The following is a 27,075-nucleotide window of genomic DNA, read 5'->3' on the forward strand; positions in this document are numbered from 1 at the left end:
GACTAAAGGAACCAATGAAGACTGAAAATGGAGGTGTGAAGGGCAGGGAAGGGTCCTGCAGGAGAGGGCCGGTTGGGACAGTGGCTTTGGGAAGACAGGATCCCACGCCTGGACATAGGAAGGAAGTACAGGGATGAGTGAGCAGGAAGGAAAAGGAGTATCATGCCTTTATTTTTCTCCTTGACCTCAAAGGTAAGAGCATCTGAAAATGACGGTAGGGGTCGGGGGGGAACTTGGAGAACAAAAATTTAAGAACCATTGTAATGAAATGCAAGGTGTCAGCTAGGGTTGGAGTTCAGAGACGGTCCCACATTCACCCTAATAAAGCTAATGCCATGTATGTTCCAGCCTTAGAAAGGATAAACTATCTGAGACTTACTGCAGGATGCTGAATAGAAAGGCTCATGCTTGTGGGTTTTAATGTACATCGATGTTTCCTAAAGTGTGACATCCTGGTGGTATGCAATGTAATGGCACACAAAATAGTGCCAGAGAGGACTCAGCGTGAATGGTTATATGTTTATGGTAGTGATTATTCGGAGAAATGTAACCGACACATCAAACCCTTGATTTCCTAGATATTTAGCTCAAGCATGAGCAAATTGGGAATAAAATATTAGGTAAGTAATAGTAGAGATAGCATGTGGATGTGGCGGGATGTGAATGAGATTTGTAAACCTCTGGGGGAAGAGGTAGGGCGACCTCAGAAACTGCCCTGAGGGCTTCCACCAGCGTCAGCTGGACGGCGGCCTCATCAGGAACGCTCAGCATCCGGGGTCTGGGCTGGCCTCGCCGGGCCCAGCGCTCGCTCATCCCTGTGGTTCTCCCTGGCAGCACAGGATGAAAGTCCCGAGGAAAGCTTGATAATTTTAAACATGACAGTGCAGCGCGGTTTCTTGTTGGTAGCATCAAACCTAACCTGCCTCATTCAAATTGTGTTCGAGCGTGGGAGTAGATTTTTTAAAGCTATTGGCAACATGTGTGGAAAATAGAGCAGCATCTTCAGAAGGATGATCTGTAAGCACAAATCTATGCAAAATATAGAAGAGAACATCCTATAAAACCCAGTCTGATCCTGGCAGATTCTGCCAAGTCCTCATATGGACAAGCATGTCCCCGGCAGCACGGATGGACCATGGGGGCCACCAACCAGCTTCATGCCCCTGCTTGCTGCCTTTGTGTCTCTCCGCCTCTGGGCACTGCCACTGCCACGAGCTGGGCTTGCTGGGCACCTCCCTGCTGTTCCTGTCTCAGGAAGGGCTTTGTGAGGCTTTTCCCTCTCACTGTGCCAAGGCAAGCCCTCCTCATCTTCCTGAATCAGTCTGGCATTGAGTCACTTCACAGTTTGCCATTGAGCTCATGTCCGATGTGCCTCTAAATTGATCCGGAGTGAAAGCGCTGCTTCTCACCACGATGCCAAGCGGGACTGCCCCGGGCTGCCCTCCATGTCCCCGTGGCTGCCCTGAACCCGGAACCACCGGCTCTTCGTTCCAGCGGGTTAAGGCAGTGGTCTTGCTGGGAACTGCTGGGCCCTGGGGACTTGGGAGAAACCTAGGGACGTGTTGCTCAGGCATTTTAAGAACAGCAGCTCACGGTAAGGAATGTGTTCTACATCCTCAGATACGCGCCCAACTGAAAATGTCACGGAACCACACTTACCAAGCCTGTGCCCTTGGTACTTTCTATTGATCGATTTTGTTTTGTTTCTAACACTGGGCGTCTTTTAAAAACTCGGTTGATGCAACGACCCGGCTCATGATCTGCAGATTGGAAACCACTGGCCTCAAGCCTTTGATTCCCTTCATCATTACAACACTTTGCAAAGGTCCCGAGACGTGAAACAGCACAGATTGCTCACAAGCTCAGCACAGCCGGGGGCTCCCTGAGGCCCGTTTCTAAAAGGCTTTCATTCTGTCATCCCCTGTTTGGAAAACAAGTTCGGATCTGGTTGAGCGGTACCGACCTGGCAGATTTGCGGCCCAGGAGCTCCTGCGGGTGTGCCCTGCTCACCGGGTCCCGCGCCCTCGGGCAGGCTGCCTGATTCCTTCCAGGCAACACTTGTAAACCGGGGGCATCTGCCTACAGATGTCCGTTTTCTCCGAGGAAGGTCAAATAGTATTTTGAAGCTCTACCGGTTTTCCCACAGGGTGTGCAGATCTCCAGACCCTGGACACCATGCAGCCAGCGGAGCGGAAGCGGCAGGGCTACATTCACGAGCTGATCGAGACCGAGGAGCGGTACGTGGACGACCTTCAGCTCGTCGTGGAGGTGAGGGGGAGGGGCGCCGCGGGCGGGGCATCGGGGCGCTCAGAGCCAGGTACCACCTTTGACCCGTGAGTCGCAAGCTTGGCAGGCGCTCTCACCCCCCCTCACTCAGAATGCTTCCTCTGCCCCTTGGTGAGGCTCCAAGATCTCAAGTCAGCTCTTCCTCCCGGATCAGGTAACTTCAACCATGTCTGCACTGCTCTCCTGACACCTGACATTTTCATAAACTTTATTTCCAGAGGAATCGTGGGGCCCTGAGAGTGTTTGCCTACTGTTTCTATAATTTTGGTAAACCAAAATAGCATACAGTAAAATATTTCCCAAATCTCATATATTTACTGTTGCTTTGTGTTTGTGCCTCTTCATGTTGCCAGTGACTGCCAAGCCGACAACAGCTGTTAGACGAGCACTTTTTTTTTTGTCTTTTTTCTTTTCTGGGGCCACACCCGCGGCATGTGAAGGTTCCCAGGCTAGGGGTCGAATTGGAGCTGTAGCCACCAGCCTTCACCACAGCTCACGGCAACGCCGGATCCTTAACCCACTGAGCTAGGCCAGGGATCGAACCCACAACCTCATGGTTCCTAGTCAGATTTGTTAACCACTGAGCCACGACGGGAATTCCAAGGAGCACTTTTAAATGATGTGTGTTTGAGTAAACAAAGTAAGACTTTATGCTTTGGTTTTCCATGGCTTTTGGCTGCCATGAATGTGAAGGCCCTCAGGTGAGACCAATTAAAATTTGAAAGCCCATTTAAAGAGAACAGGTGGCCCCCACACCGTCCCCCCAGGAGCTGTGTACACCTGGCCGTGACTCGGTAGCACCTGGGGCAGAGCCGAGGCCTGCGTCTGCCCCAGCAAGGCCTGCCCTGATTCCCCCCTCCCTAAGCGCGGGCTGTGCTCGCCAGACGGGGCACCCCTGTTCCCTTCACTGTCCTGCACGTCTCTGCTGAAAACGTCTGTCTTCCTTCCCCAAGGCCCTGAGCTCCTGAGAGCAGAGACTGTGTCCTTCACCCGCCATCCCCCAAACTCCACCTATCAGTACTGAATGAATTAGGTGTGTTTATGTCTGCGATTCTCTGACCAGAACCGACGGCCTAGAAGAAGAGCCCCTCCTTGTTGTTAACCCCATGGTCAGATCACAGTCCTGAGGGGTGGCGAGTGGGTGTGGAGGACCCGCTCTCACTAGCACAGAGGGCGAACAGGCGCTGGGTGCTCGCCCCATCTCACACCAGGCTCTTAACCGCTTGGGCCTTGGTTCTTCCCACTCTGCCCACCTCACTAGACGCTCTGAGGGCTGAGGCGTCACGTTGGGCGGCATCAGAGGGTTGGGGTGAGAAGCACTGTCAGCAGGCACGGGCTTCTCATTCTCCTTCCTCTGGAAGTTCCCGTGGAGGCCCCCTCCCCTGCTCACCGCCTGAGGCTGGTGCAAAGCAGCTAAAGAGAAGGAATCCGCACGGACATGAGCCATTAGCGAACAGAAGAGAAGACAAGCAGGTGCTTTTCCAGTCCTTCAGCGACAGCCTCAGAGCGGACTGACCGTGTTTCCAGGGCTTTGTCTCAGAGGACATCTTCAGGTCGATTCTGGCGCTGTAGAAGTTTAGAGACGTCAGTTCATAGCACTTTTATCTGAATTCTTTGACTCCATGTTCAACCCGATGCAGTAAACGTTAAGGAAAAGCAGCTTCAGTAGAGAGTGAGGCCGTGTGTACTTGGAGAGATTACACTGAGAAGAGCTGTCCCAGACGACCTCACTGTTTCCCTGAGGCTTCTACAGTCACCCCCTAGTTGTTTAGTGGACACCCTTCCTGGAAGCCAGAAGAGCTGAGGCTTAGTTCTGGCTCCTCCGTCTTCTAGCTTCGTGACCGTGGGCAAGTCACTGCCTCAGCCTTTATTTCTCCCTGGGTGAATTGGGGCTAGTAACGCCTGACTCAGCATGACCTGCATCACCTATGAAATTAATTGAGAAACACACACACACACACACGTGTGCATGTGTGCACACACAGGCATCTGCATGCGTGTGCATCTCAGAGCGTGGTGAACCCTCGCGTGCCGTGGGTGGCCACTGTAAAGTATTATCACGCTGCCTCAGTGGGCCGGCCTCTGAAATCCAGTCCCGCGGGGCCGTCAGTCTTGGGGTAGGATGGTCGTCACTGTGTCTCCTGCTGCACTTCTCACAGCCGGAGCCAGAGCACCGAGGTGCTCAGCCTGACGACGTCATGCTCCCCTGGTTCTGCAGGCTCCTCCAGTGTGTAGGAGCCTTGTGCCCGTGGTTTATTTAACCTGTATAACAGCGCTAGGAGTTGAGTGTGAGCATCTCCTCTTCTTGATGAGACTGCTGGGTTCAGTCCTTGGACTCAGCCCTGATAGGAGCTGAAACAGCCAAAAGTAGGGAAATTATGCAATGTAAAATTTAACCATTACAATATGTTTATTTAAAAGTGCCATGTCTTCTTAGTTTTGGGGGGGGGTAGTTTGTTTGCTTTAGGGCCGGACCCGTGGCATACGGAAGTTCCCAGGCTGGGGGTCAAACTGGAGCTTCAGCTGCCTGGCCACAGCCACAGCCACAGCCACAGCAATGCCAGATCCGAGTGGCGTCTACAACCTACACCACAGCTCGTGACAACACCAGATCCTCAGCCCAATGAGTGGGGCCAGGGATCGAACCCACGTTCTTATGGATACCAGTCAGGTTCTTACTGCGGAGCCACAACGGGAACTCTGATCGTCTTTGTTTCAGTGTGTGAAGACCCTTTCATTCAGGCCTCGCAGACTGTGCACTGCCCTTAAGCTGACTTCTTTCTCATGTGTTCTGAATTTAGGTTTTTCAGAAGCGAATGGCAGAGCCAGGTTTTCTCACTGAAGGAGAAATGGCCTTGATCTTTGTTAACTGGAAGGAGCTCATTATGTCTAACACGAAGCTGCTGAAGTGAGTCGTGAGCATCACCGGTCAGTGCAGTGGCCCCCCAGCCCCACCCCCGGGCCCCAGTATCGAGGCCCACACCGAACCGCCTGCAGCCAAGGCTGCTCAGCAAAGACCTCTCACCGTTTTCTGCTCCCTCCGTCTTTTTATTTTATGATCATTTTATGAAATGCTCTCTAACTGTAAAAGGCATAATCACTGAAGTAAAGAAATATAACAAAATAGTTGGTTAAGCAAAGAAAAAAAATTAAATCATTAAACAAACAGTATATTCACATATGACTCCAAAATGACTTGACTCTGTATGGGATAGAGTCAGGCGAGAACTGCAGCTCGTGGCCCAGCTCTGGCAGCCTAAGTCCAGTGTGAAACTCCATTCCTTGGGTGATTTTCCGTCCCTTGTGCCCATGAGGACAGGCTCCTGGAGGGAGGCATGAGCCGTCCCCGCGCCTGCTGCCTCTGCGCCCTCCCTGGGGCTCAGCAGCTCTCTGGGAACAAGGCCCGCTTCCACCTCCACCTCCAGCCCGGCCTCCGTGGGCTCCTTTCTTCCCCCCACAGGGGGCAGAAATTTCTTTCTTCTTGGTTCTGCCAAGAACAAGTTAGAAAATTTTCAAAAGAAACTTTGCTGAGAAACTTAACTGATACCAAAACAATTCCAAACACCTAGAAACACCCACTTACACAGATTTCATTTTCTTCTTCTTTGCTAGCAGTTCACCGAGGTTGCCTCCTCCTCCTGACTTTGCCCTCGCGGTGCCAGAGGTTTTTAGGTAACCCTCTGGTTGTCCTTAGTCTTCCAAGGGACTCATGCCTCATTTACAAAGGACATCCACGTAGAAAGGGGAGTGAGACGGTGTGTTGGTTGCAGGGCCTTGCGGGTGCGGAAGAAGACCGGGGGTGAGAAGATGCCCGTGCAAATGATCGGGGACATCCTGGCAGCCGAGCTGTCCCACATGCAGGCCTACATACGGTTCTGCAGCTGTCAGCTGAATGGCGCAGCGCTGTTACAGCAGAAGACAGATGAACACGCGGACTTCAAGGAATTCCTAAAGGTAACTCCTGCTGCGTGCCCAGCTGGGAGGCCGAGGGGTGTGGTGGCCCATGGGGAATCTCGGCGGTGGAAAAAGGCGTCTTCATCACTTTCCAAAGAAACAAATATGGCAGAGAGCTTCCAGACTGCTTTGAGTTGCCTCTCACGTTGAACTGATTTTTCTTAGTACTGGGACCATGATTTTGCCCATCTTAAATTGCAGACTTTTTTTTTTAAGCCTACTTATGTTAACTGTTTTATACTCCAAAAAACATCCAGAATGTCACTCTTGATATCGTAAATTGTATTTCTTTTATACCCATCTTATTCCAGAAAGAATATAAAATAGCTTACTTAAGTGTATAAAAAGCAACAAGATAAAAAAAGTTTTAAATAAGTGGGTGAATAAAATGGGACAAAAGGAAATAATAGAAGGAAAAAACTGTAACACTAGAAATTAGGATAATAAATAAAAAGCATATTTCCGGTCCTATATATATATATACAAGAAGTGTTCATATATGTCATCAAACCTTCCAGAAACCAATGAGAAGACAACTGGTTCCATGATGCCACGGTCATAAATTACAAACTAGTAGTTGGTTAGGAGAAGTAATGCTAGAACTATACTCAGAAAGTACTATATATAATAAAATGAATCAGCAGCACCCTTACTGTGATACACAGTGAGCTTCATATGTCTGGTTATCATAATAGAAAATCATATTTTGGAGTTCCCACTGTGGCACAGCAGGTTAATGATCCAGCTTGTCTCTGTGGAGGTGTGGGTTCAGCCCCATTGCAATGGACTAAGGATCTGCTATTGCTGAAAAAGCAAAAAAAGACCTGTGGCTGAAAAAGAAAAAAAAAAAAAAATCACATTTTGAGAAGTCATTTTTATTACATTGTTCAGTAATATTAGAAACTATTACTACACATGTTAAAATGATGAGGAAAAGGAAAGAAAAAATGTTTTCTTGCTTGTTTTGCATTTTTCAATTTTTTTTTTTTTTGGTTGTGAAGTACTGCTTATTGGGATAAATTACACAGCCATAGTAGTACTTTATGGGAGAATGCATAATTTTAATATTGTTATTTTAAGAAAAAATGGAAAAATAAGCATAAAATATAAGATACATAGGCAGAGGATAAAATTCTAGAAAGAAAGTAGAGGAACTAATAAAGATAAAAGCACAAATGATATCAATATATCCAAGAATGGTACACTGAAAAGAACTGATAAAATACAACTCTGGTAAATCTAATAGAAAAAGAGAAAAAAAAAATGAGTAAAAACAAGAATAGATATAAAGTTATTTCTTAAAAGGGTATATAATTTTAAAATATGTGGTAATAAATGTGAAAACGTTAATAAAAACCCTTAGTTTTCTATTGAAGTTTGAAAACTGGTTCAATAAAAACAGAAAATCTAAAGATACATTAACCAAGGGAGAAAAATGAATAACTTACCCCAAAAGAGGAGCTAGTTTCACTTGATAGATTTAATGGTGAATTCTTTACAAGGATAAAGGAGTAGAATACTCCATACTGTACACTGTTACAGATCACAGAAAAATAGAGAAAGCCCACCTAATTCATTGTGTTAGACAAAAGTAGCTCAGACGCTCAGGCCTGTTTTTGTACCTGTATTTAATTACAAAAATGGAAATTATAAATACAGTTGTTAAAATCATAATTAAAATAATAGTAAATAAAATTAAGCATTACATGAAAAGAGTCTGTCGTAACCGAATAAGATCATTCCATGAGGCAACATAGTATCATGCTTAGAACAAGACAGGCTTTCGAATTGGACGGTCTGGTGGAAACCCCAGCCCCATCACTGGCCACTTGTGTGACCAGAGCAAGTTTCTTAACATTTGGTGCCTTCAGTCCCCTCCTCTGTAACCCAGAGATAATTGGATAATACTTCTACATACAGATATCAGTACATAGTAAGCACTCAGTAAATGCCCGTTTTATTTATCATGTGGTGATCTCAGGGCTGGTTCAGTATAAGGCACTAAAGACAGAACCCTTCCGTTGATGAGAGGCAGGGGTTCTCTAGAAATGAACTAGAACATAGAAAGAAGCCAAGATCACAGAAACAAACATCAGTCAGAATAGATAAGTGTGGTATTGTGAGTACACATGAAATGTTTTAAAATAATCAGTAGGAGTTCCCGTCGTGGCGCAGTGGTTAACGAATCCGACTAGGAACCATGAGGTTGCGGGTTCGATCCCTGCCCTTGCTCAGTGGGTTAGTGATCCGGCGTTGCCGTGAGCTGTGGTGTAGGTTGCAGACGCGGCTCGGATCTCGCGTTGCTGTGGCTCTGGCGTAGGCCGGTGGCTACAGCTCCGATTGGACCCCTAGCCTGGGAATCTCCATATGCCGCGGGAGCGGCCCAAGAAATAGCAAAAAGACCAAAAAAATAAATAAATAAATAAAATAATCAGTAGAATTACCTTCTAAAGCATAACAGAAGATTAAAAATATTTTCAAATTATGATAAAAATAAAAATCTAAATAGGACATCAATGTCATCACAATTGAACAGTAGTAAAAATTAAAAGTGTATAGTCTCCCAATGAAAGGCATGGTGTTGATTACATTAAAAAGCAAAATATAACAATAAGCTGTGTTCTAAAATGTTGCTTTTTAAAAAGACTCAGAAAACACAGAAACAGCATGAAGTGCTTGTTATAGAAACATATAGATATATCTAAAAACAAAATGAGGGACAATTTTAATATTCCATAGTGAGAAATGATTAGGTAAATTATAGTAAACATGTTTTTCAGGCACTAAAAGTGATTGTCCTGGAGCACCAGCTATTCTGTTAGGTCCTGTGCTAGTGCAGGGAGTAGAAGCAAATAAACGTGGCACTGGGTCTCCTCGGGTTGACAGCCTGGATGGGAGGCCGTAGAGACACCTCAACTGTGATGCCCCTGCCTGTGTTACCCAGTCCAGTGTATCAAGGAATCCACACGTGCTCGGGGCGGGGGGTTGAGAAGGATCACCGAAAAGGAGGGGAGGCCTCAAGGAAGGGGAGAACCTCGGCAAGAGAAAGCTGCTGAGTCCTCAGAGATGAGTGGGAGTTGGCCGAGCGAAGCCAGCACGGCCCATAGGGGTGCTCTGTAAATGGTACTGACTGTTGCTCAGGAGCAGGGGTGCTGAGCAGGCAGAGGCGGGGCCGTGAGGGGCCACCAGGAAGACGGACTGGCGTCCGTGGCAACTCCCAGTGGGTGGTGCAGAATGGCGCTACCAGCTCAGGTAGGAGTAGAGGTAGAAGAGGAAGCTTTTCCGAGGGAGGACAAGGACTTCATTTGGCGCCTGTGAGGTGCTGAGGGGCCTTGGGGACGTCAGGTGAGGAGGAGAGTAACTGGGCCCGTGCAGAGCTCAGTAGACGGTCTGGGCTACACTGTGGGACTCCACTGCAGGGGGTCTTGGGCAACCCTAGAGTTAGAGTGGGCAGAGAAGAAAGGCGCGAGGAACTCAGAAGGTCAGCGGGCTGGGAAGACAGCGAGAGAGTGGTTCTGGGAGCACCGGCGGGGGGACCGCCTAGGCCGGCAAGTACTCCCAGGAAAGAACTGAAAGCATCCCTGGCTCCGACATGTAAGTGGGGTATTCCTACACACCTACGGTTAATCTGATTCGAATCATTTTGGACCCTACGTTTTGAAAAGAAATTAGAAATCTAAAAGGTGGTCAGAGTCAGGAGGGTAGCCCGGGTTTCCTTTGTTTTCCTTGAGCTCCGAGTTCCTCACGAGCCTCTCTGTTATTTTGCAGAAGCTGGCCTCGGACCCTCGATGTAAAGGAATGCCTCTTTCCAGCTTCCTGCTGAAGCCCATGCAGAGGATCACCCGCTACCCCCTCCTCATCAGAAGCGTGAGTGCCCAGCTGGGAGAAGCGGGACCTTCGGGGTTCACAGAGGCTGACAGTACGCCAGCCCCCCACCACCTGGTCTGACTCCACTGTCTGATGCACCGGGCACAAGTCCATCCAACAGTGGACTGTGGGCCCGTGAACACACCGGCAGGCCAAAGGGATAAATCCTTGAAGTGGGCACATCAAAGAGGTATCCAGGGTCATTTGGGCTCCCTGTCCTCCCCTTGCCAGGAAGCTCCCCGGCTTCTCAGAGTTATGAGTGTATGTTGTCTGGGAGGGCAAAGCTCTCTAGGTCTCCAGTTGGGGAGCCTATCTTGAGCTCGGCCAGAGTCCACCTTAGTACAACCTTGGGGTCCAGGCTTTCTGCTGAGATCTGAATTCATCCACCAACTGAACACCTTACCTCGAAGTCCCAGGACTCTCCAGCTCAGGGTCCTAAGCAGCGCGTGGTCGTCCCTCACTGCATCCCACCTCAGCTTGCTGACTACACAGATCCTCTGAAATTCCATCCATCTTTTAGACACAATGCGGGCTTCTTGAGCCAACACGCCTTCTAAGGAGAAGGCAGACTTTCAAAGGATCATTCCGCAGATAATCAATAATACGTCAATCATCTTACAAAGAAAAACAGAAATAATATAAGACTGTTGCTTTCATTATGCCCTGACCATTGGTCTGTAAGCCATGTTAACTCAATATTGACCTTATGCTACAGAGCTCAGGTCACAGTTCTGACAGCAAAGGGACCCATTAAATATTAATCCACAGTCCCTTACCTGAAATATTTGGGGCCAGATGTGTTCAGAGTTCAGAATGTAATGCGAATGCTGTATATTACATGACACTGCAACAAAAGCCTGGGCAGCACCGGTAACCAACACACAGGCAGTCCTACCGGGAAATTCATGAATCATCACTGTAAGTGGAATTCCTAAGTACATAGCGCCTGTTTAGTTCAGGTTTTGCCACCAGATGAGTAATGAAGAAAGCTTTGGGCATTCAGAGCCTTTTCCCGTTTGGGAAACTGTGAAGGAAGGAGTGTGGCTTGGAGTGGCCAGACAGGAGTCATCTGAGGAGCCAGCTCACTTCCAGAGGGACCCCATGAAGTTATATTCCAGCCTCTCTCCTTTCCCCTTTGCAACATTAGTTTGAAGTCACTTCAGGATGAACTGAATGCATTTTCCTGCATGTTGGCAACATGGTTTCATTGCAGGGTTTTTTTGTTTTTTGTTTTTTCCCTGTGGCAGGGGATTCATTGCTTTCAGCAGATTTTTCAAAAGGATCAATGACCCCCAAAATATAATAAACTATTGCTGTTCAGCAAGTTAACATATTCATCAAAGGTGCAGCTGGTTTATACTGGAGGATTCACCCTGAAGCACCCGGCTTCAGTTACTGGGGGAAGTAGGCAGGCCCCTTTAACACACAGCCTGTTCCTCAGCCCAGAGCCCCACAGTTTCAGGGCGTTTGATCCATGCAGCACTTGGCCCACGTTCTTGTCACTGAGTCACCTGTCTCCCCGAGAACTTGGGGACCCTGAGCCTCTCAAGGGTAGATGATTGCATGCTCACTGTTGGATTTCTAGCACCCAGGTGGTGGGGCGGCTGGAAGACATAAGACATCCCAGGTGACACAGCCCGCTCTCTTCCAGATCCTGGAGAACACCCCGGAGAATCACGTAGACCACTCCTCTCTGAAACTGGCCCTCGAGCGGGCGGAGGAGCTCTGCTCTCAGGTCAACGAAGGAGTTCGGGAGAAGGAAAACTCGGACCGACTGGAGTGGATCCAGACGCACGTTCAGTGTGAAGGTCTCACCGAGGTGGGGCCTGTGGGGCTGAGCTGCATGCTGCCGGGCAGGCTCTGGGTGGGGAACCAGGTTCATGCCTTCCCCTGGTGTAGACAGTCTGTGCCTCAGCTCAGCCCATGTGGACTCACCATCCTGCCCCTTTTGGGTTGTCACCTTCCTTTCTCATAAAGAGAGAGCTGTGTTTTGAGTTCTTTGAATTCGGCAGGTAGGCTGGGTATTCTGTGGGTTCGTAGGTAGTGATTTTCACTGTGCCAGTCTGAACTCTGAGGAGACATAAATGAAGGCTCTTTTGTGTGAAAGCGATGATTACAGCCACACTCCCACCTCGGAAGCTCTTCCGCAGCTCCCTCAGGCCCAGGGCTGCTGGGCTGCTTGGGGCTGGGACTTAGAACGTGACGTGACCGTTTCTTTCTCTTTAAGCAACTGGTTTTCAACTCGCTCACCAACTGCCTGGGGCCCCGGAAGCTCCTGCACAGTGGGAAGCTGTACAAGACCAAGAGCAATAAGGAGCTGCACGGATTCCTCTTCAATGACTTCCTGCTTCTTACCTACATGGTCAAGCAGTTTGCTGTTTCCTCGGGTTCTGAGAAACTTTTCAGCTCTAAGTCCAATGCTCAATTCAGAATGTATAAGACGGTAAGTGTCACGTTCCTGGCAGGAGCATCAGGAGCCTAACAAGGTGGTTCCGTTGCTTTAAGGACCTCCTCCCTCACCCCCGGCCTTTCCTGTCCTCATGGGACTCTCTTCACCTGCCTCCGGACAGCTCACGCTTCCTTTGTCACTTTCCAGGGAAGAAAGAAGCTTAGCGTGGCTGGGCCCTCACTGCCCTCTGACAGCCACCGGCTGGATTCCAGTTACGGATTCTAGCTCCTCCCCAGCAAACGTGATGTGTGATCCCACCTGTGCCCACATTCAGCACCAGGTCTCTCTGTAAAACCGAGGCTGATGCAAAGGGCCAAGTGCCAGTGCCTGGAGGAGAGACCCTGTCACGAGAGCGGTCAGGGCCGCTCAGAGCTGCTGTCCCGTTAGTAACAGCTGCCCTGGATAGTTACTGCCACGGAAACAGCGGCTTCTCCTCTCCTAAGCCAGCCCCCCTCTCCTTCCCAAAGGGCTCCTCATGACAGACAGCTCTCTGGACGGAGGCGGGGGGCGTGCTCTGGCCCATTTCACAGCTCGTGTTTTGGCCCTAATTCTTTCAGCCGATTTTCCTGAATGAAGCCTTGGTGAAACTGCCCACAGACCCTTCCAGCGATGAGCCTGTCTTCCACATTTCTCACATTGACCGAGTCTACACCCTCCGAACAGACAACATTAACGAGAGGTCAGTCCTGCCCACACGCGACCTGCCTTGACGTCCAGGAGGAAGCCTGACCTCGCCCTCCACCATAAACCCATCACCTGTCCGTGCCCACGCCCTGCACACTCCCCCTCCGCCGCAGCCCCACTCGGCTTAGACTGGCCAGGTTACCGCACACACCTCGAGCACATTTCCCCGCTGGCAGCCTCACCTCCGGATCTTCCGGAATGGGAGAGCCAAACCCACTTCCTCCCCAAATCCTCAGGCAGGGACAGTCTGTGCTCCTCCCCCACCAGCTCTGGGAGGCCCTCCTGAGCCCCTCAGCCTGCGTCGCATCCCGGCCCGCCAGCCGGAAGGGCCTCCCCCCACGGCGCCCATCCTTTGGCCGTAGCTCCTCCTCCTCTGCGTGGCAGCCCTTTGTGCAGTGGAACCTGTTTGTCATGCTCGGCGGCCACTGTATCCATCTCTGTGCACCCAGCGCCCAGCAAGTGCCTGGTGCTGTCAAGAACTGTCTAGATGTAATAAAATTCAACAAGTAAATAAATAGAAAAGGAAAGACTTACAAAAAAAAAAAAAAAGTACTGTCTAGAAAGTCTCAGCCTGACCCTCCATTAGCAAATGAAGCTTTCAGCTGCATTAATGTTAGGCCTGTGATCGGGAAGTTCTCAAAGCCCAGGTTAGTGAGCACAGAGCTCTGGGGCTCCTGGTGGACCTGCGAGGTGCGTGGGAAAGCCGTCACCGGCCGGGCTCTGCTTCCCCTCCAGGACGGCCTGGGTGCAGAAGATCAAGGCGGCGTCTGAGCAGTACATCGACACGGAGAAGAAGAAGCGGGAGAAAGCGTATCAAGGTAGTCGGGGGTCCCCTAGAGGGTTGGAACCAGTGACAGCCTGAAAGACCAGTCCTGCTGCAAGATCAGCAGAGCCCACTAGGCTGCGGCCGCCCCCTCCACACGCCACTCCTGCAGCCGCTGGAACCTCCTGGGCCCCGCCACTGCCCAGGACAGAGGTCATCCTGCAACCTCCCTCGTCTCTGGGGCGCAGTCTCTGTGCCTCCTCCCCCACACGTTCATTCTTCATTCCTTTTTCCAGGAAGAGGGGCCCTTTTTTTGCATAACCAACCGCACCTCTGCGTGGTCCATTTTGCTCCATCAAACTTCCTTTCTCCGGCCCCTGTCCCTTCAGCTCATCAACACTCCGCTCCTCCTCCCCACCCAGCCTCAACCCTAACCCTCCTCCACACCCCCCGTCTTCTCTCTCCCAACACCAGGTCTTGGCCCTTAAACCACTCCTTCACCCCAGGCTCTCACTCCACTTGCCGTCCCCATCACTCTGTGCAGCCGGCTTGCTCACACGACACCAGTGACTCCCTCTGACACAGCCTGGCTCATTTTCCCCAGCGGCAGGAAATCGAGGTCCCGCCCTCCCGGGGACCCTGTGATACCCCTGAGGGGTCCTCCTACCACCGCATCTTCTTTCGTCATCTCCTTCCTCCTCCCACTGTAGCCGGGAGTTCAGCCCTGGCCTGAGCCTCTCTCCCTCATGTCACCTGAGGTTCAGTGGTCACAGCTGGCCTACCTTCCCTGGAGCCCACGGTCACTAGACCCACCTGCTCCACTGCTCCAAGGGATTAATTAGCTTCCTTCCAGAGGTAGCTTCTGAGACCCCCTAGGGATGGTGGCATTGTCCTTGGCCACAGGACACTGGCAGTGTGCTCTCTGATCTGCACCCCACCCCAGGCCTCCCTAGTCCGCTGCTGAGCCCCGTATGTCCTCTCCATGGCTCCCTTGCCCATTCGCCTGGTCCTTTCCTCCCCGGTGGCACAACCCTGTTAAGACCCTCCAGTCTCCCACCAGGCGGCGGCACGAGACCCTTCCCTGACGAGCCCTCCTCCCACTTATGCTCCTGGCTGCTGTAGTTGCAGCTCTTTATTTTTTTTATTCAGGTTTCCCTTATTTTGTTATAAACTCCTGAAAGGTATGTGTAAATCAGCTTTTGCTAATTGAATCTTATTTTAATGGTAATTTAAAGATTTGCTATTGAAAAAAAATCAATGATTGAATCCATTCAGAAAGCATATAATGATCTCTTTAATTGGTCAAAGACGTAAATCAGTTTTTCTGTATTTTGCTTAATAGCAATATCTGTACATACTGTTCCACGTGTTCACTTCTGTGACATTTATTGACTACTTACTCTGTGCCAGGCCCTGTGCTAGGCTTAACTGGGCCTACGGAATGAATATGGCCCAGCGCTGCCTTCAAGGGGAACTGAATGCAGGTGCTGCACTGAGGGAGGGGGTAGGCATGTGTCGGGGGGCACGCAAGAGGGTGAGCCACTTCACATAGAGGAGGTTCTTCCTGCCCTAAATTTTGAAAAATCAATAGTTCATCAACCAGCTTTTTCATTAGTTTTTAAACGCATAAGGGCAGAGTTTAACTCTAGGGTTTACCAAGATAATCTGAGTTCGCTGACTCATGTCTCTCCGTGTTAAGAGTGTTTTTGAGAACCTCTTTAATAGCAGTCTTAGGTAAAACTTTATACACTGGAGTGTTTACATATAATTGGAATTTTACGAGTGGTTCAGAAAATAGATGTTTTAAGTACCTGCCATGCAGAAGCTCTGGGACAGGAGGCGTGTTACAGTCCTTTCTAAGACTCGGCTTTCTCATTTTGGGGCTGGCAGCTACAAAGAGCCACCTTATAGGGTAAATGTGCATTTTAAGTAACGTAACTCGTGTAAAGGTCAAGCGCATGCCTACCACCAAGTAAGTATCCAATAAATGTTAGCATCTTTTACGTGCTGAATGAATATAATGTATTATGATGCTGTGACTGTTACTCTCTGCTAGGGGCTAAGGGGTTAATATAAGGTTGAAGAAGCAATCTGTGCTCTGCCATGTCCCCTCCGGGCAGAGGAGATGGACTGACACAGAATTGCAGACCCGCGGCCTGTGGGATACGCAGAGAGGGAAGGGATCGGGAGGTGAGACCCGAGCTTGGACCTGCACGTGGAAGTATAGGAGGCCGATAGTCAGAGACGGTGGCAGGGTGTCCTAGCAGGTGACACAGCCTGGACCCAAAAGCACAGAGCAGCCGGCTGCTGGCCTGCCAGGCCCAGTTCAGTGGCAGGTGAGGCCGGGGCCTGCCGGGGTTGGTTAGAAAGACAGACTGTATGTACAGCTTAGCGTCATCACTGTGCTGCCTGTAGCCTCCGAGAAGAAATTCACACCCCCGTCTTCCTCTCTCACAGCTCGCTCTCAAAAGACTTCAGGCATCGGGCGTCTGATGGTGCACATCATTGAAGCTACAGAACTAAAAGCCTGTAAACCAAATGGTAAATGCTTCTTTCATTCAGCAGACCTGGTAACTACCTGACTCTTTGCTGATGACGCTTCTGAACACTGAATGATGGACTGTTTTTAAAAAGTGTTTCCAGTGCCACTAAAAGGGCTGTTGGTTCAGTGTGATTATCACTCTGTCTTCCCAATAAGAACCGATGCCTTCTTCCTCAGTTCTTCTGAGTGGAGGAAGCACGAGGCAGCCTGCACTGACACATGCTCATGGGGAGTGGCCCTGGCGTTCGAGCCCGCACCGTCGGTCACTCCCCAGGTTTATGGTGCTGTCAGCATTGGGGACAGACACCACAAGGCGGAGGCGGGCCCTCAGGCAGTAGCCTCTGTAGCCGTAGTCTACAGAAAGCATCTATTTGGATCCTGCTTCTGCTCAAGGAAGGGCCTGTTGTCACATGCCACGTGTTTCTTGGTTTGTTTTTGTTCAGGAAAGAGCAATCCGTACTGTGAAATCAGCATGGGCTCCCAGAGCTACACCACCAGGACCCTCCAGGACACACTAAATCCCAAGTGGAATTTTAACTGCCAGTTCTTTATTAAGGATCTTTATCAGGATGTGCTGTGTCTTACCATGTTCGACAGAGACCAGTTTTCACCAGATGGTAAAGTATAACTCGGGGAGGGGATCCCCATACTCTAGGACCTGGGGTCTGGATCAGGGTGCTCAGCCTTGGCAGTGACACAGGCCGTGGTCCTCAGCAGATCACAGCGGCAGCAGGTGGGGCACCTTCTTACGGGCAAGGGGAGGGTGGCCTCAGGTGTGTTTGAGGTCTTTGACCCCAATCACCCCGCTAACCTAAGGGAAACACTGTGCTCCTGGCGCCTACTGAATGGGCGAGACGCTCCCTGACAGAGAGTCTTGGATTCCCTTTGGCAGCTTCCCTCACACGTACCCCTTGTTCTGCACGTATCCATCCATTCACAGCATCCAACAGCCATTAACCAAAAGCAGTTACTTGTTTTGGATTTGAAAGCTTTATGAATCCTGTTTCAGACACTCCTCCTGTAATCGTTTCTTGACAAATTTTTTAAAGAAGACTTGACTCTCACATGTCTATTCACCAGATTTCCTGGGTCGCACGGAAGTTCCAGTGGCAAAAATTCGAACAGAACAGGAAAGCAAAGGCCCTACAACTCGCCGACTCCTGCTGCACGAGGTCCCCACTGGGGAGGTCTGGGTCCGATTTGACCTACAGCTTTTTGAGCAGAAAACTCTCCTGTAGGGGCCTTGGGGATCTGCCCACTAGGCTGGGCACTAGGCTGGCCTGGAGAGGACAGCTGGTGCTGCCCCTGAGCTGGAGGAGCGCCACATGGCTTCATCCATCACAAGGCCACGCGCACTGGGGCCTCTATATTACTGCACACTAAATCGCTAGCAATCTATGCAAACATGATCTTTCCTATAAATAAACCAAACCCCATAGCACAGTGCCTTGTATTAGTGTTAACATGGTCGGCTGTGTTTAGATGCCTGGGTTTCCATTTTCAGGGCTATAAAAAGTATTACGTGGAAATGAGGCATCAGACCATCTGACGTTACCAGTTGGTTGAATGTGTCCACTGTGGGTGGTTTGGGTGATGCTGTAACCATTCCACACCATGTGACCTCTGCTGGGTCACAGCCACTCAGGAGGAGAAGGACTGGGAAGAAATGCTGCAGGCTCAGCGTGGGAACAGCCTGATACCACAGTAGTGTCTACTTGTGCACTGAATAAAAAAACAGAAACTTGATCATTTTATTGCTGATTAGATTTTGTCATTCTCTGCTGAGACAATATAGTTTGAAATCTAAGGGGGAAAGCTTGATTTATTTTACATACTGTGAACTCTAATGATGCGGAAAATATTTTGCAACTTTAATTTTCTGAAGTATAAATTATTTATGTAAATTCCTTGTTTTTGTGTATGTCATAGGACATGCATCTTTAAGCTTTATCATTGCCAATATGTACAGAAAGAGAATAAAAATATAAGTTTATGAACGTAACTTTTTCAAAGCCTGAATGACTTTCTATGTGAAAGGCTTTTAAAAGGTAATTTCAAGAGTTGCTTGTAATGAAACCGAATTTCCTTTCTGCGCCAGTGGAGAAGCCAAGCATAGAATGTGGAGGGGAAGCGCCCAGGAGACCCCAGAGCCTTGTCCTGACTGCACTGACTTGCTCTGTGACTCTGGTCAATTTACCTGCTGTATCTGGGGTGATTCCTCTGACGGCTGGAACGGAGCTAGACTGTCCCCGTTTGAGCCCCTCTGCTCGCCTAGTTGAGTAGAAACCCCAGGGCTAATTTAGCTGTGATGAAAGTGCCCAAGTATTAGCAGCAGCAGGCTCCTCAGCCCCTCCAGCTTCAGAAGCACCTGTCTCCCCACCCCACCCACACCCACCTCCCCAACATGTCAGAGCCACATGCGCAACCTGTCAGAGTTGCTTACCTGGCCTCTGGATTTTGAAGTGTGAAATTTGTCTTGACCACTGATTTTAAAAATAAGGTCTTATGGTGTCCTCTCTGGCCTAGCAAGTTAAGGATCCGGCCCTGTCACTGCTGTGGTTCAAGTTCAATCCCTGCCCTGGAAACTTCCATATGCCACGGGCATAGCCAAAAATAAATAAATACGGTCTTATACACTAAATCCCCGGGTAAAGGAGTACAACTGGGGAAAGATCTGTTTTGGAACGAATCACACAGGCTGCAGGAGCCTGGATTTCTCAGGGCGCAGATCCTCTCTCAGAGCTGGAAGTAAGGAAGGCGTCACATATGCCCCCACCATAGCCCTGTTTCTGACTAAATATCCTCACTGGGCAAAGAAAGACTAGAAAAGACAATTCAGAATATTCAAGTAAAAAACAAATCTGTCATTCCAGGTACTAACCCTGGGCACTGACTGGCTAAAACACAGACATAAAAGAAATACGCGCCATTGTCTAAAGAAAAGGCACACTCCACATCCAAAGCCAAACAACTGAGTGTGTTGCTTAATTTAGGGCAAGCTTGGCTGGTCAGGCTCGGCCACACTCAGCAAAGCAAATGACTCATCTTCTCCGGGGTTTGGAGGAGCGAGCTGTACTGGTTCTGGAGGCCAGTGTGGGCTGATGTCTAGGAAGGCTGCCTCTGACTGGCTGACTCGCAAAGCCTGAGGCTGTCACCGAAGGGTGAGGCAGATTTAAAACCAGTTCTGGGGATACCTGTGACCACAGCTACAGGGTAATCCTTTCCTGGGACTGTGGGACTTCATTCTCACTGGGATGGACCGTGGCTGGTGCCAGTTCTCCGTGTCTAGATGTGGCAGAGTTCCTGTTAGATTTAGGACAGAGGAGCCTGCAGGAGGTGAGTCCAACAGCTTCTCTGGAACTGCAGAGGAAAGTTAATGGGGTACTTCCAGCAACGCCAGTCACCCTTTGGCCTAGGAGCCCAGCTCTCCTTAGCAAATCATGTTCTCTCCTAAAACATGAGCCCGATTTTCCGAAGGGCCAGGGGAGGGAGGCTGTGCCCTTAGACTGCCTGCCTCATCCAGGGAAGGGCCAAGGGGCGGCGGGGTACCCCTCCGGTGCTCTCCAGGATGAGGGTGCCCTGGCAGGCGAGCGGGACAGCCCCACCCTCTGAGAGGGGACCCACATTCTGAGCAGTCTGGATACCACCACAAAGTCCAAGTGGCTGCGAGGAGAGCGTGCGCTTTGGCACCAGAGACACTTAGCTTGGAATAGAGAACACAGCCACTTTCCGACAGAAGTCAGATGGCAGAGTGGAAGGACTGGAGCTCACCTCCTCCCAGAACACCAAAATCACCACTAACTGCTAAACAAACATCGACAAAAAAGACTGGAACCTGCCTAAAAAGACACTTTACATCCAAAGACAAAAGAAGAAACCACAACAAGATGGTAGGAAGGGCACACTCATGATATACCCACTGGGTAGGTGCCCCACAAATGGCAGAATAATTATATCACAGAGGCTCTCGCATGGGAGGGAGAATTCTGAGCCCCACGTCAGCCTCCCCAGCCTGGGGGTCTGGCTTCGGGAGGAGGTGCCCCCAGAGCATTTGGCTTTGAAGGTCAGTGGGACTTGATCACAGGAGCTCCACAGGACGGGGAAACAGAGAACACTGCCACTTTCAGCCCGTGTAGTTGACCTTGAGCAAGTTACCGAACCTCTGAGCCTCATGTAAGAAGAGATGATAATACGACCTCACTGGGAAAAGTTTTAAATGAATACAAAATACTTCTTGCAGTTCCTGATTCACAATAGGAGCTCAATAAACAACAGCTGTTCTTATTTAGATATTGCAATATTTTCTACTTCTGGAGAGAAAAACACATTGGCAGCATTTTAACTGTTGTATAGACACTGCAAACTAAAGTCCAGCAAAGTTTTATTTAAAACGGCCCTTTCCGGGGCTGGGTTCCTGGCTTCCTCACCTGTCTCCCAGCTGCAGGGCAGCCAGGTGCTGCGCCAGGACCTCTGCTGTCATCACTCTTCTTTTCGCAGGCTGTGACCCCTGCCTCTGCTGGCTTTCCCCAGCCACCCCGGATCGGGGTCTGGGCTGCCTGGTTCCTAAAGCCTATGGACAGAAGAGCAGAGCTGAGGGTAGGGTGGGGAGGTGGCGAAGAGGGGCTTCCGAGACAGGGAGGAACTTCGCAGCCGGGTCCACCTGACCTTCATCTTCCAGGCAGCTTCCCAGCAGGCCCTCTCCTCACCTGCCCCTCACTCTCTCTGGAGTCTGCAACTCCCAGGGAGGGCTTCCTGTGTCTCTAGACTCCACACAGCACTAACTCTGGTGTGGCAGAGAGGACCCACTGTCCACGAGATGCCTGCTCTCCCTGCCACTTTGCTCAGAGCAGCCAGGGACTGGTCTTCCCAGCGCCCCCAGCTGTCTGCTGCGCCACCCGGGCTGTGAGTTCTGGATAGGGATCTGTGCACGGAAATTTCCTGCATGGAAACACCTTTTGCGTATCTAAACTATCATTTTGCCCTTTTTCTTTGTATAAATTTTATTTCAAAATATCCCCACCTATTGTGATTAAACTAAGGAGAAGATAATTTTTGGCCTGGTTTAGGTGTAATAAGTAGTAAACAGTAGGAAAATGGCAGAAGAGCAAGAAATCAGGAAAAAGAACTGAGGAAATCATAGAAGGCAGATTCCCTGGCCAGTCCTCCCTCGCCTTGTAAAGGCACAATCTGTCCCCCAAAAGCAGGGTCTAAGGTCCCACAATCTGCTCCTTTTCTGAGTGTCTTCACTCAAGGCTGTGTTGCCAAGGGGTGCCTGCCTGTGCGACAGAACTGAGCCCAGAAGCAGCCACTTCTGTGCAAACCTCCTTCTGCCTCCTTTTTAAAAACTCCTTTCTTTGGCTACTGCCTGCTCTGCCCTTGGAGCCCGTCTGAGAAGGAGGAATTTGTCAGTGGGCTCTGGACTCTGCTCGCCGTCTCGGGGGTGTTGCACAGCTGTGCCATCCCGGCCCTGCTCCCACCAGATCTCTGCTCACCAGACCCTTCTTCTCACGCCTTTTACTCTCCTGGCTCAGCTTCGAGGAACAAAACTGCCTTTCAAAAATGGTCTGACTTAGGCTGATGGTCTTTTTCTCTTTATCAGGCAGATATTTCTCTTCTGCACAGATAAGCTTTTCAGAACTGCAAAGAAAAGTACAGGAAATTAACTCAGTACAAACAGAACTGTACCTTTCAATAATTGTCTGAAAATTTAAGTTAGTGAACTTAATACTTATTTATGAAAATGAAAGACCGAGAAAGCATCACTTGGTGGCTGTGTCAATTAATCAGCCTGCCCCCCCCCCCCCATCCCCCGGCTGGCACCACCTTTAGACAGTGAGTCCTGTGGTCTTCTCAGGCTGTGGCGGAGGCACCCAGCCCACAGCCTCAGCCCCTAGAGAAGGAACTGGGACAGAGGGGCCGTCTGAAGGCTCAAACCAGAAAGGCAGGATTGGGGCATCGATGTTCCAGACATGCATAAGAAAGCAGAGAAAGAGAAAGCAAGCAGGTTCACAAAGAGAAGCTGTGATGAAAGCCGCAGAGTCCCAAAGAGGAAAGGACCAGCCTCGTGGCCCCTGAAGCAGCCTGGCTAGCTTCTTGATTGCTCTGGTCTGAATGTTTGTGTCCCCTCAAAATTCATATGTTGAAACCTGACTTCTAAACTGACAGGATTAGGAGGTGGGGCCTTTGGGAGGTGATTAGGTGGAATCAGTGCCCTCATAAAACAGGCCTGAGAGAGTTCCCTCGCCCTTCCACCACCTGAGAAGGGGCAGCCTCTGAACCAGGAGGTAGGTCCTCACCAGAACTGAATCTGCTGGAACCTTGATCTTGGACTTCCCTGCCTCCAGAACTGTGAGAAACACATTTCCGTGGTGAATAAGCAAGCCACCCAGTCTCGTCTCCTGTCTCAGCAGCCTCAACAGACAGACGCTGACTGTGGCTTCCGTGACAGACTGGTGCTTTCTAACATACCCAGGCCTCCCTCCCTTTTTTTTAACTTGAGAAGGATTGCACTTTTTGTAATCAAACTGACTTTGACTAACACCTTGCTCTTAAGTCCTTTTCTTACTTTACTGAACAGCCACCTGAGGACACACCCGAGCCAGGGGTGTCCTCTCAGATGGGGCTACCTCCACTCCTGCCCTGGGAGACCTGGGCCCCCTTCCCTCCCTCCCTCCATGCCTTCCTTCATCCAACAAGCATTTACTCAGCATCTACGACATTCCAGGAAGTACTAGGAACACCAAGATAAGTTAGACAGTCCCTGCCCTTTTTTTTCTTTTCCCAAATGGGTGGTAATTATTTATACAGATAAATAAAAGTAATTCCCACTTCCAAAAAAAAAAAATTTTCGACTTAGATGTCTAAGTCTGGTTTATTTCGGGCTTTATTCTCAGGATTTTTTTTTTAATTAAAGCATAGTTGACTGACGATGTTGTACCAATTTCTGCTGTACAGCAAAGTGACTCAGTCTCACACACACACACACACACACACACACACACACATATACATTCCCTTTTATATCTTTCATCATGGTCTATCCCAAGAGACTAGATATAGTTAGTTCCCTGTGCTACACAGTAGGACCCCATTGCATATCCTTTTTTGTGTGTATGATAGAAGGGAGTTTTATTATTTTTTAAAGAGAATTCATACAGCCATTGATTATACAGAGCCATTTCTCGATACTCTTTTCTTTCCACTTAAGAAAATTGGAGGAGTTCCTTGATGGCACAGCAGGTTAAGGATCTGGTGTTGTCAGAGCTGTGGCTCAGGTCACTGCTGTGGCATGGGTTCGATTCCTGGCCCAGGAACTTTTACATGCTGCAGGCACAGAAAGAATAAAAGGAAAATTGGAATATACGATGGTGAGGATGATAAGGCCAAAACAAGATTGCTGGTTGATCATCTAGGATACAAATACACACTTAAATTGTTTGACAGTATACTGAACACAAAGCAAGATTAAGCAACTCTAATCCCTATCAAATTACCCATGACATTTTTCACAGAACTAGAATAAACAATCAAAAAATTTATATGGAACAACAAAAGACCCAGAATCGCCAAAGCAATCTGAGAAACAAAAACCAAGCAGGGGGCATAACTTTTCCAGACTTCAAGAAATATTACAAAGCCACAGTCATCAAAACAGTGTGGTACTGGTATCGATACAGTCAATTAATCTTTGACAAAGGAGGCAAGAACATAAAATGGGAAAAAGAAAAGTCTATTCAGCAAGCATTGCTGGGAAACCTGGACAGCTGCATGCAAAGCAATGAAATTAGAACACACCCTCACACCATGCACAAAAATAAACTCAAAATGGCTGAAAGACTTAAATATAAGACAAGACACCATCAAACTCCAAGAAGAGAACATAGCCAAAACACTCTCTGATACCAGCCTCACAGATGATTTCTCAGGTCAGTCTCCCAAAGCAATAGAAATAAAAGCAAAAATAAACCAATGGGACCTAATCAAACTGAAAAGCTTTTGCACAGCAAAGGAAACCAAAAAGAAAACAAAAAGACAACTTACAGAATGGGAGAAAATAGTTTCAAACGATGCAGGACAAGGGCTTAATCACTAAAACATACAAACAATATATACAACTCCACAGCAAAAAAGCCAATCAATCAATCAATGGAAAAATGGGCAAAAGACCCGAATAGACTGTTCTCCAAGGAAGATATGCAGATGACCAACAAGCACATGAAAAATGCTCAACATCACTGATTCATAGAGAAATGCAAAGCAAAACTACCATGAGATACCACCTCACACCAGTCAGAATAGCCATCATTAATAAGTCCACAAATAACAAATGCTAGAGAGGGTGTGGAGAGAAGGGAACCCTCCTGCACTGTTGGTGGGAATGGAAACTGGTACAGCCACTATGAAGAACAGTTTGGAGATACCTTAGAAAGCTATACATAGAACTTCCATATGACCCTGCAATTCCACTCTTGCGCAAATATCCGGACAAAACTTTCCTTGAAAAAGACACCTGTACCCCTCATTGCAGCACTAATCACAATAGCCAAGACATGGAAACAACCTAAATGCCCATTGACAGATGATTGGATTAAGAAGATGTGGTGCATATATACACAATGGAATACTACTCAGCCATAAAAAAGAACAAAATAATGCAATTTGCAGCAACATGGATGGAACTAGAGACTCTCATGCTGAGTGAAATGAGTCAGAAAGAGAAAGACAAATACCATATGATATCACTTATAACTGGAATCTAATATCCAGCACAAATGAACATCTCCACAGAAACGAAAATCATGGACTTGGAGAATAGACTTGTGGCTGCCTGACGGGAGAGGGAGGGAGTGGGAGGGATCAGGAGCTTGGGGTTATCAGATACAACTTAGAATAGATTTACAAGGAGATCCTGCTGAGTAGCATTGAGAACTATGTCCAGATACTCATATTGCAACAAAACAAAGGGTGGGGAAAAAAATGTATACATGTAAGAATAACTTGATCCCCATGCTGTACAGCAGGAAAAAAATTAAATTAAATTAAAAAAAAAAGATTAAGCAACTCTGCCTTCTTTGTACAGGGCTGAAGCAGGAGCCCAGGGAGGGGAAGAATGCACAGCTCTCCCTGGCAGGGAAGACAGAAGCCCTGTAGTCCTGTCTTGCTATGGGGAGACTAACCTGTATTCTAGCTGTTGCCATAGCCCCTAGAATGGGTGCTCTTCCAATCATCCCTCTCCCGAGCTCTGTAGGGTACTTGCTGGGAAAGGAAGAGGCAGATGAGGGTGGAGCAGTACACCCCCTTGTGATAATTCCCTCAAGTGCTGAGTCAACCTAGATATTTCTGTGCCTTATTATATTTCTTTTATTTAGGGAGAGGGATTTTTTTTTTTTTTTTGATGAAGCCAGAAAAAGTAGCAGGAGCACTTTATGTGGTCTGTTGAATCTGGGCATTTTGGGGAGGGTTATGGGAAGCTACTGAAGACTTTTCTTTTGGGAAGGGTTGATCACTCCAAAATGATTCCTCAGGGGAGTTCTCTTGTGGTGCAATGGGTTGGAGATCTGGCATTGTCACTGCAACAGCTAGGGTCACTGTTGTGGCACCACTGAAGGAGACAGACTCAAGGACAGAATACCATTAAGGGGACTGTCCATAATGGCTGAGGAGCTAGAGAGGGGAGATGAGGAAATAAAGTAAAATAAAGCGTTTGTCTTGCTAGGGGATGGGGGTTATATATAATTATTGATGTTTAAATTAAAATGTTTGTTAAAATTGATAAGGAAACCGTGAAACCAGAAATAGAACAGAAAACTTCCAAATCACACAAAAACAGAAACAAAGGAGTATAGTTCATTCCAACAAAGTAAAAAAGAAACACTAACAGACCATGGCGGAAAAAAAAAAAAAAAAAATGGTGTTCCCATTGTGGCTCAGTGGTTAACGAATCTGACCATGAGGTTGCAGGTTCGATCCCTGGCCTCGCTCAGTGGGTTAAAGATCCGGTGTTGCCATGAGCTGTGGTGTAGTTCGCTGTGGGCTCAGATTCTGCATTATGTGGCTGCTGATGGGACCCCTAGCCTGGGAACCTCCGTATGCCACAGGGGTGGCCTTTGAAAAGACAAAAAGACCAAAAAAAAAAAAAAAAAAAGAGTCCAGGACCAGATGGCTTCACAGGCGAATTCTACCAAACATACAAAGAGGAACTTACACCCATCCTCCTTAAACTTTTCCAAAAGGCTGAAGGAGGAACACTCCCAAAGACATTCTATGATGCCACCATCACCCTAATACCAAAACCAGACAAAGATACCACCAAAAAAGAAAACTATAGGCCTATACCTTTAATGAATACAGACACAAAAATTCTCAACAAAATTTTAGCAAACTAAATCCAACAACATATGAAAAAGATCATATACCATGATCAAGTGGGATTCATCCCAGGTTCACAAGGATGGTTCAACATATACAAATCAATGTCATACACATTAACAAAAGTCAAAAACCACATGATCATCTCAATAGATGCAGAAA

At 48.5% G+C, this 27,075-nt stretch overlaps 2 protein-coding genes across 16 annotated transcripts in view; one reads left to right on the forward strand and one right to left on the reverse strand.

Moving 5' to 3' along the window:
- Positions 1-18,547, forward strand: part of ITSN2 (intersectin 2) — a 145,580-nt gene extending 127,033 nt beyond the window's left edge. For all 12 annotated transcript variants that reach the window (XM_021088350.2, XM_021088358.2, XM_021088354.2 and 9 more), the window contains 11 exons: positions 2,147-2,268; positions 5,088-5,194; positions 6,057-6,240; positions 10,009-10,107; positions 11,759-11,926; positions 12,335-12,550; positions 13,114-13,235; positions 13,976-14,058; positions 16,461-16,544; positions 16,989-17,162; positions 17,626-18,547. In XM_021088350.2, coding sequence (XP_020944009.1) covers positions 2,147-2,268; positions 5,088-5,194; positions 6,057-6,240; positions 10,009-10,107; positions 11,759-11,926; positions 12,335-12,550; positions 13,114-13,235; positions 13,976-14,058; positions 16,461-16,544; positions 16,989-17,162; positions 17,626-17,783 — 1,517 coding nt within the window. In that variant the 3' untranslated portion in view covers positions 17,784-18,547. The remainder of the gene's footprint in view (positions 1-2,146; positions 2,269-5,087; positions 5,195-6,056; positions 6,241-10,008; positions 10,108-11,758; positions 11,927-12,334; positions 12,551-13,113; positions 13,236-13,975; positions 14,059-16,460; positions 16,545-16,988; positions 17,163-17,625) is intronic.
- FAM228A (family with sequence similarity 228 member A) overlaps positions 5,314-27,075 on the reverse strand; it is a 42,172-nt gene continuing 20,410 nt past the window's right edge. Inside the window, exons 7-13 of one of the 4 annotated variants that reach the window (XR_014839489.1) lie at positions 22,038-22,182; positions 20,973-21,115; positions 10,884-12,177; positions 10,511-10,721; positions 7,809-7,862; positions 5,870-7,064; positions 5,314-5,773 (exon numbers count right to left, since the gene is read on the reverse strand). Coding sequence is in view for 2 of the 4 variants with exons in the window: in XM_085015780.1 (XP_084871906.1) it covers positions 20,969-21,115; positions 22,038-22,182 (292 nt within the window). In the remaining 2 variants the exon portion in view is untranslated. Of the gene's footprint in view, positions 5,774-5,869; positions 7,071-7,808; positions 7,863-10,510; positions 10,722-10,883; positions 12,178-20,908; positions 21,116-22,037; positions 22,183-27,075 lie in introns of those variants that run through there. The other 3 variants (XR_014839488.1, XM_085015780.1, NM_001435412.1) reach the window with 3 other exon arrangements.

This window comes from Sus scrofa, chromosome 3 (genome assembly GCF_054392235.1).
Source record: "Sus scrofa isolate SSC_HxYL_T2T_F1_AM1 chromosome 3, Sscrofa_HxYL_maternal_Yorkshire_Landrace_v2.0, whole genome shotgun sequence".
In the NCBI taxonomy this organism is placed as follows: Eukaryota; Metazoa; Chordata; class Mammalia; order Artiodactyla; family Suidae; genus Sus; species Sus scrofa.